At 40.7% G+C, this 20,567-nt stretch overlaps 1 protein-coding gene across 9 annotated transcripts in view; it reads right to left on the bottom strand.

Annotated features, from left to right (window-relative positions):
• ndrg4 (NDRG family member 4) overlaps positions 1-20,567 on the bottom strand; it is a 111,213-nt gene that overhangs the window by 37,736 nt on the left and 52,910 nt on the right. For 7 of the 9 annotated variants that reach the window (XM_078400551.1, XM_078400552.1, XM_078400556.1 and 4 more), the window contains one exon: positions 8,479-8,584. In XM_078400551.1, coding sequence (XP_078256677.1) covers positions 8,479-8,584 — 106 coding nt within the window. Of the gene's footprint in view, positions 1-8,478; positions 8,585-14,081; positions 14,235-20,567 lie in introns of those variants that run through there. The other 2 variants (XM_078400554.1, XM_078400555.1) reach the window with 1 other exon arrangement.

Here is a 20,567-nt window from a genome sequence, read left to right as displayed (position 1 = left end):
ATAACATTACAGCGCCATTAAAAATTAAACACAAAACCCATTATCTGTAGAAATGATCAATTACTGACTACTTGAAGGGACTGGCTCAACTCCCCTCAGCCCAACAACCCATTTCCATAATCTTGCAATGTTAAATTCCTCACGGCAGCAGCCAGTCACAAACAACAGCAGCTGCCCGTGTTCTGCATCTTAATAACCTTCTGCACCAAAGCAGATTCAAGCAATGTTTTCTGACTGGTAGAACAGATTTAAAAGGATAGAAATATACTTGGCCACAATTGTTCCAACAGTAGGTCAGAACTTGTTGGCCAGTGACAATGATTTCACTTCTTCATTTGGCCTATGTATGGCCAGTTGCAGCCAGCCCAGCAATTAACTCAGAACAGTGCATGAGGAAGCACCTCCCTTGAGTTGAAATTTAGTTGTCCATAAACAGTCCCACACTGATAGGATGCTTCAGGTGAATGGTTGAAAATGTACATAAATATCTGTGCATCCAAAGGTTTTTTTGTTCCAGTTCCAATCACAATTGCTTACATTTATCCATTCTCAAATTCACTTACCATTCCTCAGCCCCTTGCATTAAAGGGACCCCAGCCTAGAGGAATGATGCCTAAGATGCATGGTTTTGTATCACCAAACTTTCGAATGCTAACAGCCGATTCCTGTCACCATTGCTCGCAGTTCATTGAGAACCCAAAGTCTGATGATAACCTTGGCAAGGTCATAGTTTGACTCTACTGTAGAATTGAGTACTAGGAATTAAGTACTAGGACTCTACTGGGAATCAAAAGTTATTGAAGTGGTGTGAGTTATTGCAGATGTAGGTTGGAAGGGTGGACAAAATAGAATCATGATATTTGGATGGGTTTGGCAGGGTAGGAGCAGGCATAAGCAATGGAGCTGCCAAGGTAGATTTGTTTGTGCAGAAATGGGCAGAGCAGGGAGCCAATGTGATCAGAAATGTTTGGGAGATGGTGGCTTGGTACACGTCCATGGGGTCATGGTGAACGGTAAATACGAAGCATCCAAAAGCTGATGCCTAGCCTCAGTACAGTACCGATCTCCCTGCCAGACTACAATGAATGAATGAATGAATGAATGAATGAATATGTTTATTGGCCAAGTATGCATATACAGGGAATGTGCCTTGGTGCTCCGCTCACAAATGATAACACAAACATACAGTTAACAATTAAGAATAAAGCATAACCACATCAAAACAATAAGGATACATTACGGTCTAAACATGTGGGTGAAAATAAACCAGAGCAAAAAAGAGACTACTGATTTTGGTTATTGAGTAGAACTATCACTCGTGGGGAAAAAAAGCTGGTTTTATGTCTGGCTGTGGCTGCTTTGACACTCCGGAGTCTCCTTCCAGAGGGAAGTGCTTCAAAAAGTTTGTGGCCAGGGTGAGAGGAGTCGGAGATGATCTTGCCCGCTTGTTTCCTGGCCCTTGCAGTGTACAGTTCGTCAATGGAGGGAAGGTTGCACCCAAAAACCTTCTCAGCTGTGCGAACGATCCGTTGCAGCCTCCGGATGTCGTGCTTGGTGGCTGAGCCAAACCAGACCATGATGAAGGTGAGGACGGACTCAATGATAGTAGTATAGAATTGGACCATCATTGCTTGCGGCAGATTGTGTTTCTTCAGTTGCCGCAGGAAGTACATCTTCTGTTGGGCCTCTTTGACTGTGGAGTCGATGGTGGCCCCCCATTTAAGGTCCCTGGAGATGATGGTTCCAAGAAACTTAAATGACTCCACAGATGTGACTATGTTGTTGTTGATGGTGAGTGAGGGGAGGGGAGGGGGATTTCTTCGAAAGTCTACAATTAGTTCCACTGTCTTGAGAGCAATAGCACCTCCCTTGTCAGCAAAACAAACTCCCCTCACTTGTATCCCCATCTTTCTTACCAGGCCATGCCCCACCCTCACCTCTTTTCCAGCTCCCCCCCCCCCCAAATTATCATCTATCCATTCCCTTCACAGATGCTGCCTGACCCATTGAGTTCTTCAAGTACTTTGTGTTTCGCTCTTCCTACTGTTTGCTTGGAACATATCTCTCTCTGCTCATCCGGGAACAGATATTAATGAATTAGCCTGACAGTTTAGAGGCAATGGATGGAACACAGTGATTAACATAATTATAAAGAGTATTTTCCACACTCATACAGTTTCTTCACCAAAGATCTGTCTCTTTTTGACACCGCTGGTGATCTGCCACTTCCCGATTTTGAGATCTGAATGATTAGAATCTGCACCTGTCTAGATAATTCATAATCATTGGATAACTGGCTGAACAATTGACCTCAGAGCCCGCATCTAGTATATCAAAAGCTCCCAGCGCTGGTGCAATCAGCTAACACCTCCCATAGAATATTTCATCTCAAGTAACATTAATAGTTCTGATTTTTATTCAAAAGCCTCAATAGTAAAAATGAATTTATATTTTCCTTCCACTTGTGGCACATGGATTTTTCGCTTCTGTAGTCACAATTGCTTACAGTAATGATGGAGCCACACAACAGGTGGGTTAGAACTACAACTCTCAAGGTGCACTTCACACACAGGCATTTGCAATTTGTCAAACAGGACACACAGTCTTTTCGCCTTCTGCCTTACAATTGCCTGTTGTATAATATGGGAATTTTAGCTTCACAAAGGCAGGATGGAAACTTCAGTTCTAACACTGTACATCCCTTACCCCAAGCTCAACTCATGCGCCAGATACCTGACTGGGCAATGAACCTCTTTCAGGATTCTTTAGGATTAAATAACCAATTTTCTGAACAGATTTTACCTTATTTTGGATTTGCAAATTATTTTAACCATGTTTGTCATAAATAATATTTCCAGCTATAAATACTGACCTGACTGATGAAGGAAAATGACAGTCAGAAACAAAATGAAGATATTAATTGAACAATTTCACAAGATGGTTTAGTGATACTTGCTGAATAGCACTTTGGAAAAAAGAAAAATTGATGGGTTTGATTGCTGAGCTGTTTGATGATTACTAATTCTTTGCTTCATTTGGTTCCTTAACATTTAATCAGTTAGATAAATGGACGTTTGAAACTGGTGTGATATTTAACCGGTAGGCATGTGATCCTTTGAGGTGTGCCACCCTGAGGTGTGACACTTTTGATGTAGGGTGCTTAAAAGCTACATTCTCAGTTGCATTTAAGGTCAGGAATATACAAAAGGCCAAGGACCTTTCAGTTGTATTGATATAATCATTGGAAACATTTTATCTATAATATGTTAAAATCTTATATCGACATGTCACTTCATGGCACTTCAACCCTGTCCTATTGTAAATTCCTATATTCAAATAGCAAATAAAAAATTTCAAGCCTATTTCAACCTGCATTCTGGAATGGGCCTCGACTTTGTGATCGACTGGGCAAGTGTCTGGTTTTGGGGAGGAGACACACATAAAGCATCAATTAATAGATTAACACGAAGGTAGACACAAATTTGCTGGAGTAACTCAGCGGGTCAGGCAGCATCCCAGGAGAGAAGGAATGGATGTCGTTTTAGGACGAGACCCTTCTTCAGACTGATGTCAGGGGAGGGGGCGGGACACAGATAGGATGTAGTCGGAGATAGGAAGACTAGTGGGAGAACTGGGAAGGGGAGGGGATAGAGAGGGATTGCAGGGACTCTCTGAAGTTAGAGAAGTCAATGTTCATACCGTTGGGGTGTAAACTACCCAAGCGAAATATGAGGTGCTGTTCCTCCAATTTGTGCTTTAATTTGACAACTCACTCTGACAATGGAGGAGGCCCAGGACAGAAAGGGAGGGGGAGTTGAGGTGCCTAGCCACCGGAAGATCAGGTTGGTTAAGATGGAGTGAGCGGAAGTGTTCAGTGAAACGATCGCTGAGCCTGCGCTTGGTCTGGTCGATGTAGAGAAGTTGACACCTGGAACAGCGGATACAGCAGATGAGGTTGGAGGAGGTGCAGGCGAACTCCTGCCTCACCTGGAAAGACTGTTTGGGTCCTTGGATGGAGTCGAGGGGGGAGGTAAGGGGCAGGTGTTGCATTTCCTGCGGTTGCAGTACCTGGGGAGGGGGTGGTTTGGGTGGGAAGGGACGAGTGGACCAGCGAGTTTCGGAGGGAATGGTCTCTGTGGAAAGCAGAAAGGGGTGGAGATGGGAAGATGTGGCCAGTAGTGGGATCCCGTTGGAGGTGGCGGAAATGTTGGAGGATAATATGTTGTGTGCAACGGCTGATGGGGTGGAAGGTGAGGACAAGGGGGATTCTGTCCTTGTTACGAATAGGGGGAGGGGGAGCAAGAGCGAAGCTGTGGGATATTGAGAAGACCCTAGTAAGAGCCTCATCTATAATGGAAGAGGGGAACCCCCGTTTCCTAAAGACTGAGGACATCTCCGATGGCCTTGTATGGAACACCTCATCCTAGGTGCAGATGTGGTGTGGATGGAAGTTGTTGGGCTGTAATTATCTGTAAACTATGCATCTGTGCAGTCACCACAGTTTCAGTATCGGCTCAACACTAGAACTGGAGATTTTACAATCATAATTGGTGTAATGAAGGTCTGTCTCCAAGGTAACACCTGCGCATAAACAAATGTACAAGGATTAACAGTATGTGGGCAAAGTGACCATTAAACTCACTCATTTTCTACCAACTGACCTTTCCTGATGAGGTAATTGCTTTGATGATTGGCTCAATATTCCACAACATGTAACTATGGCAACTTTAACCTTTCACTTCCCAAACACCAAGAAATAAACTTGCAGATATAAACTTGCTATATATTTTACTGGCTTTTTAATGGTATTTAGGCTTACAAACTTAAAGAAACGTCTTGGGAGTCTTCAGGAACTAAACATTAATCTGCGGACACTGCTGGAGCAACCAGAAGGACATAAAATATTTATTTCCTTTTCATTTTATAAAAAAGTTTTGTTTATTAGTACAAAGGTATCAGTGGTCATAACTGGTGGTCAGAGGTCAGAAGTTGATTCAGACTAAGAAGGGTCTTGATCCGAAACGTCACCCATTCCCTCTCTCCTAGATGCTGCCTGACCTGCTGAGTTACTCCAGCATTTTGTGATACCTCCGACTAAGCAAAGAATCATCCAGTCCAGGAGTGGAGAGAATTCATTTTCCAGCTGGCTGGGGATGTGGTGCCCCACAGGATTTAGTGAGAGATGGATGACCTGTACACTTGAAACAATGCTCACTGCTAACTCTCTGTTGGACTTACCTATCCTAATCAATATAGACATAAAGGGAGGCTTTTGCTCTTGTTTGCTTGCACCAATCACACATTACAGAATGCACTGTATTCTGGTCCTGGCATCATTTGCATTGACTGTTATGAATTGGGATTACATTTCAGAGTAGATGACAATGCTACATTGTACTGGATAAAGCAGTTCACTGTTGCCCTTTGCTTAAATCACCCTTCTGCAGCGTGAGAATAATTGGGGTCTCAATTCATTGCTGGGGTCAGATTTGGTGTATGTCCAGAGAGGCTGTGCTCCATGTAGAGTTTAGCATCAGAGGGTGACACATTCTGGACTTGCAGTGGGTCGAGCTGCCTGTCCGTGGGTGCGGGGGGAAGAGAGGGGAAGTTTTTGTTGCCTCCATCACAGTGAGGGGGTGTTTGGAGTCACTGTGATGGATGTTTGTGTTGGGGTCGGGTGTCCTGTGTTCTTTTCTTTTTGCTGTATTTTGTGTGACTGCTGAAATTTCGCTCGGTGTTGTGCCGAGTGACAATAAAGTGTTGTTATGTTATGTTATGTTATGTTGTGTCTCAGACATTATTTTGAAGTTTGGTGGCTTCCTTTGGAACTGCTGGCTCCTGCCAGGAATATTATCTGGATATTTTGTTTCAGAAGGCAGTCATACCTCTTAATTTAAGTGGCATAGAAATGATCAGTCAAGAGGGATAGAAGAGTGTGACTATAAGCAGGCAAGGTACTGGAGATGTTTCAGCCCCTGCACTTGTTGAACAACTAAAAGGTCTTTCTACCCCAATTAAGCAAATTGATCACAGCCCTTGTCACCAGAGATCCTTGAGGAAGGGTCCTTAACCCAAAACACTAACTGGTTTCTCTTTCTACAAATGCTGATTGACTTTCTATACCACATCACTGTACAAAACACATAATAATTCTTTCATGTCATTGAATAATCACCGTTGCATTACCTATGATTAACTAATGGTATATATATAGTATACGGAACTGAACACCATGAAACATTCCACTATTATTTACCAGCTTGTAGAATATTTTAAAACTATATGGGAGAATTTGCATGAAGTCAGATTTCTATTAATCAGGTCATTCATTATCTGGGAAGCCGCTGTACTTTAAAAAAGCCATTCAATGTAAAAACAAAAATTCCCTTCCATCTCTACCTGCCAGTTTTTAAATGTAATCATTACCGTGACAGCTTTGTTCTTCACCTTGTCAGACATTTCCTCTGCCCTCTTCACCCTTACCCCTCTATGCAAATTAGAACATATTTGTTTTCACACATTTTCAATTCCCATTGAAGGCATCCTTGGCCTGAAATAGTTGCTTCTGGTCCCCCCCCCCACCCCACCCCACCCCCACCCCCACCCCCACCACTGATGGAGTCTGACCTTCAACATTTATTGGGGGGGGGGGTCCCAGACAGGCCAAATATCAAGGGCTTAGATCTAAAATAATTGGAAGGATTGAGGAGTAATTAGGGCAAAGATTTCATCCATAGAGTGAAAAGACTTTGAAGCTTGCTACATGAAAGCAGAACCTCTCATGACATTTAGGCAATACTTGGATGTGTATTTGAAGAGCCGTGACCTACAGGGTTATGGATCAAGTATGGAAGGTGGAGAGCAATTTTTTGACTGGTAGACACAATGTGACAAATTACCTTTCTCGGTTTCTTCATTTTTCCATTGTTCTAAATGAACAATGAAAATGTAAAATGGTACCATTCACCGATACTGGAGTCTATTTTCCAGTATTAAAATAGCAATGATATTCCTGAAGCATTTTCAATTGAATTCTTTGATTATTTGTGTTCACACAATTCTATCTCACTGCTGTGGAGTAAAAATACAGTCAATCCCAAAGTGCATTGAAAGACTATAACAAGTGTAATGTGTAGGAAGGAACTGCCAATGCTGGTTTAAACCGTAGACACATAAAAGCTGGAGTAACTTAGCGGGACAGGCAGCATCTCTGGAGAGAAGGAATGGGTGATGTTTCGGGTCAAGACCCTTCTTCAGACTGCTTAGGGATAAGGGAAACGAGAGATTATAGACATTGATGTAGAGAGATAAAGAACAATGATTGAAAGAAATGCAAAAAAGTAACGATGATAAAGGAAACAGGCCATTGTTAGCTGTTTGTTGGGTGAAAACGTGAAGCTAGTATGACTTGGATGGGGGAGGGATAGACAGAGAGGGAATGCCAGGGTTACTGTTTAGTTAGTTTGAAAAATAAAATCTCTGCTGAAAGGTAACTATGATCAACCTCTGGAAAAACATTGTTTGGGTAAATAAACCTAGCAATTTACACTATTGAATTCAAATGAAAATTAAATACAGGTTTATTCTTTAAATTTAAATTTTAGGATGCAAAATATAGGCAATTTGAGACTGTAACGGCATAATGATTGAGAGGGAAAATAGACTCATGATGTCCAAAGTTCTCCACGATAGTTGGTTTTCATTTCAGGCCTTGTTTGTTGTTGACTATTTGATAGAGACCCTGATTTGTCGCCAAATCCATTACGACGGCATAATGAGGGCACAAAGCAAACTAGATATTGCTTGGTCTTTTATCATACAGCGATTCTAACGTTCCCATGAGTTTGCACACCAAGGAGCAACAGAGATTTGGACCAAGTTCCTTCACATATAATCCTGAATTATGTACAATGCCAAAGGATGAAAATATTTCCAAGTCAAACTGCATAGTACACCAGGAGAACCAGTCTGAAGAACGGTCTCGACCCGAAACGTCACCCATTCCTTCTCTCCCGAGATGCTGCCTGACCTGCTGATTTACTCCAGCATTTTGTGAATAAATACCTTCGATTTGTACCAGCATCTGCAGTTATTTTCTTATACTAGGAGAACCAACTTCCTCTTATTTAACTTTTTATGTAGAATTCAAAAAGATCAAATACCTTTCTATCCATGCCATTGTAAAGAATTTAAATTGACCAATCTCTTCCTATTATACAGAATTCCAATATACCAAATCTTTTTCTATTCAGTTACTCAGCCTCCCAACCCCCAATTGTATGTATTTTAAGTTAAAACTTTTCCATGATCATTGTCATTAAGTTGAATTCAATTGAGTTCACAGGCTTTCCACTAACTCTTGATACAGGAAACAATTTATTATGTCAAATAATTGCCCAATCATTGCCATTGTGTGTGTAAATTTTTTTTTTGATTTCACTAACAATTAGAGCCACATGTGTTTCTCACAGTACTCACGGTTCATTCCAACATCGTGGTAGGTCAAGATTGCTGGGCGGTTTCCTTTTGGTGCACCACGGATAACAACATGCAACATCCCATAAGGGGTTTCAATGTCATGCTCCTAGAAGGATCAATAATATTAACAGTAAATGACTTGAAATCGTATTTTTATTTCCCAAAATTCACAATTGTGCAGATATCTATAAAAACTCAGGCATTACATTTTAACATCTTTTTATCCATTGTACACATGACTTTACAGACCATAATGGAGCTTTTGTTCAATCATTTTGTATTGTACAGAACCATTCCATGCAGTGTACCTCGCATTAAACTAGACTTTCCAACATATTGTTTAATAACTCTGCGATTGTAAAAACTGCTCAACAGTGTACATGTTGAATCAGTGATTACACAGCTCAACCAGATGCATGACTCTTAAATCATTAATGATCTGTAGTCTGATCTCCAGATCTCTAATAAATAAAGCCATTGCACAGACCCCACCACCCCTGCCTCCTCTCAGTCCAAATCCCGTAAATGCACCGATTGAATAATCCCTGGTACTTGGTGCCTTATTATAAAACCAGTGATCATGACATATCCCTTTCTGATGGCCCAAATCATAGTCAATTGCACAGTAAAGCTACTATGAACACACCTACACACAAAAAAGACCTCCCTCCCCACCATAAACATACATATGCACTCATGATAGGTAAATATGTGAAGATTATAAATAATAATGGGCACCACCTGGGCCATCATGGGTACTGACCTCCCCATCAAAAAGGCAGCCAGCATCATCAAATATCCACACCACCCTGGCCATGTTCTCATTTTACTCTTACCATCGGGAAAAAGGTATTGGAGCTAAACTCCGTGGCCTCGAGGTTCAAGAGAAACTTCTTCCTAACAACCATTAGGCTTTTGAACATTACAAATATTAACTCAACTGAACTATGAACTCTCTTGGTTGCATTAAGGATTTGGGGCTTTTTGCACTGATTTTTTAAATTTATTCTTTTTTGTTTATAATGATATCCATGAATACTGTTTTTCCAGTCCTGTTATGCTGCTGTGAGTAAGGATATCATTGTTCTGTTTTCAATAATATGACAACTAGACATTATTAACGTGACTCTTGAAAACGTAAGAGTATGTTATTCAATCCCTGGTACATGTGCACCATGGAATAACATCACAGCTGGTCCTCTGTCTCAGTGCCACACTGTGTTAACTGTAATCATACTTCAACACATATGCAAAGGCACTGAATCTATGTTGGGGGATTAGTAATTATTCAGTGATCATATCGATTGAATTCACCCTGTCTTAAACATACTTACTGCCCTAAACTAAATTGAAATATAATATTTATATTATAATCTAAACAGTCACACTACCCTAAACCTCAGTAGCCACATTGGGATAAATGCATACTGACTATCATTTTGCAGGCACACAGAAATAAACATGTTAACACTATCACAAATAGAAACTCTTATCGTTAAAATTCATTCACAATGTGATAAGCAGTCATACACAAATCATTTACATTACAAAGATACATCATACAGGCCAATCGGTTCATGTCAGTGTTAAAGCTCCACGGAATATTCCTCCCACCTTTCGTACTGAACGTGATGAGCGTGCACAATGTGACAGATACACACATTCATGGTGTGACAAATAAGCACTGTGAAACACTATCACAGCTAATGTGATGAAGACTCCTGCACAACGACTAAGATAATGGCTCAGATTTTACAGTTAGAGTCAAATGAACAGCATGCAGTGTTATCAGACTTACACTCGCACGGATTTGCGAAGCAACTTGGCATCATTGGAGAATCAACAGAACATAGAGAACAGAACATAACTCCACAGAGCAACTTGGACCCATGACCAACATGATACATGACCATGATACATGACCAACAGTACGACTCCTTAACCACTCAATATGAGAAATGCTCCTTGAAACACAAATATCTTGACCCTGTCAGTTTAAGTTTAATACTTAATTAATTCCATCTAAGGAGCACAAAATAAGAGGGAGAGAAAGATGGAATTAAAATAATTGTAAAGTCTTTCATTAAAATATCTCCAACAATAATTAAGATCTGAAGGATCCAAATTTCACTCCTCTAAAATTAAATCTTCAGTGCCAAAGTTGTTGCTTGGCACCAATTCAGACTTATGTTAAGAGTTCAATGTGCAAGACCAATTTTTCTGCATTTTAGTGGGTAACCAATCTTGTTATATATATGTAAACATTGTGTCCTTCAAAGCAGGAGTCCAAGGGAACAGTAACTCAAACATTAGGTTTCTGATTCCCTTATTTAAATGTGGATGTAGACGCTGCTGTTTGACTTGCTTCTTAATAAATAGTGTAAAACATTATTCCGATTAGAAAATGCGGCCAATGGGATAAATTGATTGATTACAATCACAATGTTAAACAGACACCTTTATGAAAAGGATTGTCCAGCTGAAACGGGCATACAATAAAATGCATGAGAAGATTAATTCCAAAACTCGTGATTGAGGTGGTGGAGTTCCTGAGCTCTTGTTGAAATCTCACTGGAAGTACATGTAAAATGCTGTGGATCTTCATTGACAGTAGCCTTTGCAACTATTTGTAATGATTGTGCTTGTGAAGCAACTATTTGTAATGTAGTGTCCCAAAGTAACATCACAGCTTCATTTGCAAATTTATTAAATGTGTACAAGCACTCATCCAAGCATCCCTGGTGTACTTCTGTAATGCTTCCCATTTTCATTTGATCTATCTAAAACCTCTGCCACATTCAGATTCAACTCGTCTAATGGTTTGCTGGATGGTTTCTCACTTTCCATCCCTGAGTTAATGTAAAACTTTGCTCATTGACCTGCATTAGTTCCCAGTCAAGGAACAGTTCCATTAAAAAAATATTCTAATGTTCCAATCTATACAAGGGCTCACTATCTCTCTGTAATTTCCAAAGCTGCAACCACCAAACATCCTTGGACACCCTGAGTTCTGAGCCTGGCACGTTTATAATTTTCATTGCTCTTTGATGACTGGCTTCTTCTTTAAGTCTGTTCGAGAATTTGCTTAGTAAATTTGTTTTCTCCTTTATCTTTCTTTCCTATAGTTGTTCCAAAAAGGAAATCTTTTTGCCCAAGATTCTGTTCACGTATCCTGAAATTTCCTTATATTACATCACAATTTAGATATCATTCCCGCTGAGCATATTTTGGTTAATAATACATTTATAAAGCTCAATGGGAAGATTTATTTAATTCAAGTTGCAATATAGACAAATGTTCATTTTGTTGTTATCCTGACAGCTATCCTTTTTCGTATTTGTTATTTATTCCTCAAATAAATGTATTGACCTTTCTCAGAATCACAGCATGGCTCATTACATATCCCACATCTTCCTTAAGGTCTAAGTAGGTCATATCCAACAGCCAGGTGTTCTCCTATACCTCCACCTGAAACCGTATTTACACTTTGAACAGATACTACTTGACCTGTTGACCATTTCCACTATTTTCTGCCTTTATTTCAGATTTCTGGCAAGTTGATTTTCAATAGATACTGAACTTTCCAGTAATGCCTAAATCCTGAAAATGTATTAAACATAAAACAGGGTGGAGTAGTGGATTTAGCTACATTGTTCAGATATTCTCTTTTCCCTTGCTGCACTATGATCGTCCATTGATACCCTTTGCTCCCTTTGCTCTGACTTTGCCTTGCATTTCCATTACAGGAGCAAACAATTAAAGGGACAGTAAATTTTACTTTTACATTAATTTTTCTGAGACATGGGTATTAGTGACAAGGCCATTATTTATTGTCCATTCCTACATACTCTCCAAATGGTGGCGGTAATACACATTCTTGAACCACTAAAGTCCTTATGGTGAAGAATAGATAGAAGGAATGGGTGATGTTTCGGGTCGAGACCCTTATTGAGCACCACCCATTCCTTCTATCCAAAGATGCTGCCTGTCCCACTGAGTTACTTCAGCACTTTGTCTCTACCTTCAGTGTAAACGAGCATCTGCAGTTCCTTCCCACAGAGATCAAGGGTTTGGCAGGTACTGTTAGAGAAGCCTCACATTTCTTGAATGCTCCTTCCTCACTTTGAGCAGTTGTGGGCTAGCGGTTGCTAGGAATTAGTAGGGATTTTGCATTTCTTCAGAGGCTTTGAGCACACCCTTGAATATTTTTCTCTGTCAACCTGGTAATCTCATCCTGTGACAGAGCTGCCATGCGCAGGCATGCAGAAACATTTGCATTATATGGCACCTTTAATATAATACCGTCCAGCGGCGGCTTCAATATCGGGACCCCCGACCGCCCCGACGTGGCAACTCCAACAGCCTGACCGCGGGACAAGACGGCAGGGAAGAGAAAAAGACATTTTGGCCTTCCATCACAGTGAGGAGGGGACTGGAGGAGACTCACTGTGATGGATGTTTCTTTTTGTTTGGTGTTAGTTGTGATTGTATGTGTTATTGCATTTTTATTGATTAATCTTATTGGTCTTATTGTTCAACTGCGGGTAATGTTTCATTTTACTACACATATATGTGTATGTAACAAATAAACGACTATTGACTATTGACTATTGAGTCCAGATATTTTATCTCAACGTCATTAAAAAGAATTGACATTGGGCCATAAAGGAAATTAAGGTAGATCAAAAAAAAATGTTAGAGTTAAGTTTTAAAGAGCATCTTCAAACCTGTGCATATTAGCACACATTTGCATTTTCATTCCTCAGCACATGTATGTGCATAATCATGCACATACATGCACACAGATGTTTGCAGAAATGCATATTCACTCAATTATAAACATTCACATACCATGTATATGAATATTTGCATTTAAACTTGTACACATTGAAACCTATACATAAATATGTAAATAAAGTGCTCACATTCCCAAACACCAATGTTCATGTGTCAAGCCATTTGCTCTCATTGGACCATACATTCTCAGCAACACACAATCCTGCCTCATCAGATAAATGGCAAAGTCATTTGTAGAATGTCCTTGTGCAATGGTTGCAGCTCTGACATAATGTACAAACCTTGCAGCAAGCTGGCTTTCCACAGAAAACCCTGCTCCACTAGCACACCCAAGCAAGCTGCAAATTAAACCAGTTTAGCTTTTTACTCACCCCATCAATAAAGAGGGCTACAGGACATTGGACACACTATTGTCTCTATTTCACACACAAAGATCTGCAGCCTGCTCCAGATTTTTGCTTACTAATATATATAAAGTGACCATACATCACGCTTATGCTTTTTCAGTGCAGATAAATAACACCTTATTCCCTCTTCTCACCTCGCCCGATTTTCTACTCCATTAGCCCACGATCTACCAGAGCGTACAAAGCTAGTAACAAAGGCTGCGTGCCTGCACAGCTTGAACAGTTCCCGAATGCCTGTCGTTTAATATGGATAGAAATCACAAAGAGGATGAATGGGGGAAGGTGAAACAGGAGGAGAGAAGGATGGCACAATGGACATATACAGCATCCCCTTCTTCCTCTTCTGTTCACATCTACACTCTCACTCCCTGCAACCCCTTCTCTTCAGCATCCACTTACCCCATCCCAGCACTCGGGCATCTTGAAATAAATGAAGGGCACGTTTCCAGTTTCACAAAGTCCTGAATACAGTGTATACAGTGTACGGAAAGCTCAGCCGCATCAGTCTCTATCACAGCTCTGCAGCCTGTCACTCAGAAGCTATGCCTTTTATAGGAGCCCAGGATTCTGCAGTCAATGGGCAGTGTGCAAAGCTCATGCATTGGTAGCCATGGAAAGGATGAGAGCTCTGATTGGTTCTGAAACTGCTCATCTCCTTGCTCATTCTGTTTGAGTGTGTGTGTGTGTGTGTGTGTGTGTGTGTGTGTGTGTGTGTGTGTGTGTGTGTGTGTGTTTGTGCATGTGTACGTGTTTGTCATGCACTACCTTTTTCACGTTTGGCTTGCAAATCCAGTCCTTTCCATTCGTACAGCTTCTGCAGCTGATGTGAATTTCTGTTATTTGCCGTGAGGCATAAATGTCACTGCCATGCTTATGATCTCTTTGTGCAGCAGTTCTCGCTGAATCCTGCAGTGCTCAGACATTTGCTCTAAATTTCCCGACCTAGAAAATGTAAACCACAATCCACAGGGATTTTCAATACCCAGCCCGCACAATTTCACCTCTCCTGCACATTTCTAGTAATTATGTATGACATCTGCGCATGTGAGTGAGTGTGTGTGTGTGTGTGAGAGAGAGAGAGAGAGAGAGAGAGAGAGAGAGAGAGAGAGAGAGAGAGAGAGAGTGTGTGTGAGAGAGAGAGAGAGAGGGTGTGAGAGAGAGTGAGCGAGTGTGTGAGAGAGAGAGAGAGAGAGTGTGTGAGAGAGAGCGAGGGTGTGAGGGAGTGTGAGAGAGAGAGTGAATGTGTGTGTGGGGGGGTGGAGAGAGTGTGTGAGAGAGAAAAAAAATAGGGCAGGGTTAAAGTGAAAAAGGGAGAAAGTGCGACACGGAGACCGAAGGAAGAGGACAGGATAGTGGAGAAGGACAGGAATAACTGTTTCTTGTATCAAGATCAAACCACACTAGTATTGCAACTATTTCCTAAGACTGATTTGCCCCAATCCTACCATAAACCTACCTACTTTCATATGTCAGAGGTCATATGAAGCATTTACACATCTAACAAATGGAAAATTCTGGGGGAAAATGAGAGGTCATGCTGTCAATCATCCCTGTGATTACGACAAATCCCTATCTATGGATGGTGCAAATAAAGACAGATGTCAATAAATTGGTTTGGATTCCCCATCGGCCCCCTCCCTTCCTCTCCTCCAACATGCTTTGCATTTCAGCATACAAAACGTAGTTGTAGTGGATCCAAAACTGAGCTGGGGAGAAGATTTTAATCATGATACTGAAGTGCAGAAAAGTTAATTCAGTCAACTTTACTTCACGTACCTGTTTACATACCTGTACACGGTCAAGGAACAATGAAGAAAATTATCCTTCCTTTGTCCCGCCCCCCTGACATCAGTCTGAAGAAAGGTCTCGACCCGAAACGTCGCCCATTCCTTCTCTCCCGAGATGCTGCCTGACCTGCTGAGTTACTCCAACATTTTGTGAATAAATCTATTTCTATTATAGGGGCTGTGGGTTAAAGATTGGACAGGCAAACAAGGAGATCACTAGTTTTTCAAAACAGTGCAATAAAATCTGTCACATCCCCAAGGAGGAAGTTAGGTCTTTATTTAAATATCCCTTTGGAAGAATGCACCTCAAACATTTGGTAATGGGATATTATTGTGACGTGTATAAAGATACAATGAAAAGTTATATTTGCATACTGTATATTTGTACAAGCATGTCCCATTCAAATGCACTGCTAATGTCCAAAGTCATCAAAGGAATGCGAGAGATCATTTGATTGCACTTGGAGATTAATTGTCCCTCATCAATGTGGTATCATTGCCAAAGAAGGTCACTATGGCAGCTGAACATTTTCAGGGAAGGAGCATTCTAGGGAGACAACCACCCACTGTAAACATCTTGTTTGATAGGCAGTGATAACTTGGCTTGATGTGTAATTTTCTTCCAAAATTGAAGCATAAAACTGTTTCTTCTACACATTTAACAGCCCAATATTTACAGAAAGAGTTCCAATTCTGAGAATGTACAAGAGGGATGTAACCAAGGAATATAAATCAAACTAATTAAATCATTTCTTGGAATTCTACAGAAACCTATCAAAAAGATTGAAAGGGCAATAAGTGAAGTTTACCATCCAAAAGTGTGACTGTGCCAGACCAATCACTTGGGCATTTTCCCTGCTCAAGCAAGAATTTCAGCGTTTGGAAGATTGCTGGGATCTGGAAAATAACTTTATTAGGACCAGAAAGTCGCTTCACTGTGGCTGACAACATAACAACACTGAACAGGACTATGAGTTTTATCTTAAAGCTAGAATAAAGCCAAATCACGAAGAAACTGCTGGGGTAAAGAATAAGGTAGGTGGTGGTTAGAGTAAGGAACTGATGCAGAAGTCATGCAATAAGGATTTTGGACTGAACCATCTGCTTGGTGTTGCAGGCAGTTCGGTTGTGCATTTGCACCAACTAATCAATTGTATGTTGTGTACACAATCACCCATCTAGTTAGAGAAGGAACCACTGTTGCTTCCTTTCATAGGCTATGATTTTCCATGCATCAGGCAGATTACCATTGTTTACCAGGGTAATAAAAAATTATAATTTCCCCATGGATCCCCACTGAATGAGACGAACTGCAGTTTTATTTTCCCCACTCAATGAGATTCTCCGTGTCCAGGATGGCATGGACAACAGGTCCTTTTTCTTCATGAAAGTGCTACAGGATGAGCCAATTGTGTAGATTATTTGAGGATCATGCAAATTAATGTGAAAATTCCCAATATCCAGACAGATGTTCTATCACCTTTATGGTATTTTATGCAGTTAGGATTAGTAGTGTCACTAAAAACAAAGTGTTCTTTCGAGCCTAAGTTTCACTCTCTGACTCATGGTCAAGATTATCAAGAACATGAAGTGCATAATTGGTTTTTATTAAATTTACAAAGAAGTGAATAATACTGCAAATTCCAGAATTTATGATGCATCCTTATCTGCCCTAGAGAAAAAAAATGTAGGCTACCTTTTTAAATGCATCTGATGAAAAACTGTGGTGGTGTAATGGGAAGGATAGAGAATTCCAGGCTTTAGGCCTGGTTTTGATGTTTGGTCGGCCATTTGTTTCCTAGTTAGCATAATACAAATTTTGAGGGTAATGAGGAGGCAGTGGTGCTCCTATCCTCTTGCTATCCTTTGCCCTTCCAGGCGACAAAGTTCTCAGGTTTGGGAGTTGCTGTCAAAGAAGCCAAGACGATCTAGACAAACTGCAAATCCTGTACATTTGTAGATAGAACATACCTTAGCCAGGATATAGCAAAGTGGGCTGCTGCTTTCTGTTTATACAGTGTTGAACTTCTTGACTATTGTGAAGCTGCAGTCGTTCGGACGAGTGGGAAGTATTCCCTCACACTCCTATCTTGTCTTGTAAATGTGGCAAGTGTCTTGCTGCAGTATACATTTATCCTCTGTTCTGCTCTTGTAATCACAGTCTTAATGCACTTTGTCAATGGCATTCTCGGTCAATGGTGACCCCAGGATGTTGATGATGGTTACCTCATTGTAACTGAACTTTGCATCTGCATCTGCATAAATACAAATCTGCCCACCACTTACCAACTTCCATGCCTGAATGTCCAGGCCTTGGTGTGAGCATGCTTCAGTAACAAGTAGGTAATTACATTTGGTGAGGTCAGACATCATAGCTTGCTGCTTGGAAGAACTGAAACCCTTACTCACTCTGACTATATTTTGGTATTTACACACAATCCAGTTTTAACCTCACTACTTGAAAGCCCAATCCTGTGGGATCCGACTCAGGTATGGACCAACCCACAAAATGGCAGCAGATTTTTTTTTTTCTGAAGGAATTACAAAAGCAAATAGATTTCCAATGTCAATTTGGTAGACGCGTGGTCATAAATACTGAAATTAACCTTTTTAACCAAGTTCCAGATTGCTTAATTAACTGAATTTGAATTCCCTATCTGATGTGGTGGGTTCTGAATTTCTGCAATATCTATCAGGAAACTGTAACCCATGGAACAAGATTGGAAACTATATAATGCAATTGTTACCTACTGCATGATAGAGCACTAGGTGGTGGCTACAAATAAATGGAATGTTTACCAGATATTTTAAATGCTTATCAATACCTACAATCATGTAGAAAGCAAATATTTTTCCAGGAACTGTACCAAAGATAGTAATTTCTATTAGGAGTCGTGACATGCAAAATGTCCAGTCATAGTTACACAACATAGAAACAGGCTCTTTCGTCCATCATGTTTGCATTGACCATTAATCACTCATTAACACTAATCGTATATTTTTATTTTATCCCCACATTCTCATCAACTCCCCTCCCGCGGATTCTGTCACTCGCCTACACACTACATGCCATTTATAACGACTGAATAACCTACCAACCTGCAAATGTTTGGGATGTGGGAGGAAATCAAAGTACCCAGAGGGAACAGGGCGAATGTGAAAACTCGAGGCATCAGTACGCAAGGTCCGATTGAACAGGGGGCTCAGGCAGTGAGGCAGCTGCTCTCCCAGATGCACTATGTGCACCTAAAAAAGCATCTATTATGATTGTATCTGGCAAAAAGTAGTGTTAATACGTCCAACAGGTGTCATGCCCTTCAGGTGCTATACCATACAGAACAGTTTCCTGAAGGGTCTCGACCCGAAACGTCGCCCATTCCTTCTCTCCTGAGATGCTGCCTGACCTGCTGAGTTACTCCAGCATTTTGTGAATAAATACCTTCGATTTGTACCAGCATCTGCAGTTATTTTCTTACACTTAGTTTCCTTTCATCTCAGTTGAGCAGTATGCAAGGTCCAATTAAACAGGGGACTCAGGAGTGAGGCAGCTGCTCTCCCCGATGCACTACGCGCACTTAATACAGCATATATTATGATTGTATATGGCAAAAGTACAATATATCAAGCATAATATGATACAAGTTTACTAATGATACAAAGTTAGCTGGCAGTATGCACTGTGAGAATGATCACAGAGACATCAAGGAGATTAAGACTCATTAGTGGAATGAATACAAACATGGTAAACAGAATATAATGCAAAGATTTCACGCATGTTGGTAGAAAATAAAATGGAAAGAGTTTTATTTTAAGAAGGTGCTAGTTTGAAAGTAGTTGTTTTCAGTGGGATGCCAGATCTTACACATGTATCACTGGATAGTACATAAAAGAGGATAAGCAATCAAATAAGGTTAAGGGAACATTGGCTTTTATTGCTAAAAGACTTGAATGCAAGAGAAAAGTAATCTTGCTCCGCTGACATAATTACTGGCAAGAATGCACCTGGAAATATCAAATACCATACTTGCCTTCCTGCCCAATGAAAAATATTCTTACAATGGAGAAAATAAGCGGCAGCACAGTGGCGCACTGGTAGAGCTGCTGCCTTAGAGAACCAGAGACCCAGGTTCGATCCTCACAAGGGGGGGCTGCCTGTATGGAGTTTGTACGTTCTCCCTGTGAGCGCGTGGGTTTTCTCCGGGTGCTCAGGATTCCTCCCACACTCCAAAGGTGTACAGGTTTGTAGGTTAATTGGCTTCTGTAAATTGTCATTTGTCCTTAGTGTGTAGGATACTGCTAGTCGGTATGGATCCTGTTTCCATGCTGTATCTCCAAAATAAAACTAAAAATCTAAGAGTACAACAAAGATTCAACCTGGAATTGATTCCTAGGGTGTCAAGAGCATCATAGGAGAAGAGATTGAGGAGAGTCGGCCTATATTTTCAGTAAAATGTGATAATTGAAATTCACAAAATTCTAAAGGAGCTTAGCAGGGCAAATATGCTTTTTTTCCCACCAGCTGGGGTGGCTAGAACCAGGGCTCACAGTTTCAAAAAGCTCAGCTAATCAGGACCAAGACAATATTTTTTTAAATTTCAGCCACTGAACCTTCGGAATTTACGCAAGAGAGCTGTGGAGATTGCGATGCTGAGTGTGGTCAAGTAAAGATTAGTATATTTCTGGTTACTTAGGGAATTAAGGGGCATGGGTAAGTGCACGATAAATGGCACTGATAAAGATTACTATGATCTTATTGAATGGCAGACAGGTACAAGAAGTAGAATGGTCTATTTCTGCTTCTATTTCTTATACTCTTGCAGCATCTTGTATAGTGTTTATCATGCAGAAGCTAATGTGTATTGGGGTACTAAATGTAGAACCAGTAATAATTAGGGGCTGTACTATGCACAATGTTTGGCTCATCAGACTATACAATGCCTCTCTGTGATTATCAGAGTTGGCACTACACAGATCCCACTGTTTATCAGGAACGATATGATGCAGACCAAAGCCTTTATCTGAAATGGCACAGCACATAAAGTAACATTAATTAGGTTCCATATCGTGAGAAACTAGTGATTCTCAAGGCTTGCACTAT

The sequence above is a fragment of the Rhinoraja longicauda genome, chromosome 6, assembly GCF_053455715.1.
Source record: "Rhinoraja longicauda isolate Sanriku21f chromosome 6, sRhiLon1.1, whole genome shotgun sequence".
NCBI lineage: Eukaryota > Metazoa > Chordata > Chondrichthyes > Rajiformes > Arhynchobatidae > Rhinoraja > Rhinoraja longicauda.
This window is presented reverse-complemented; position numbering and strand designations above follow the sequence as displayed.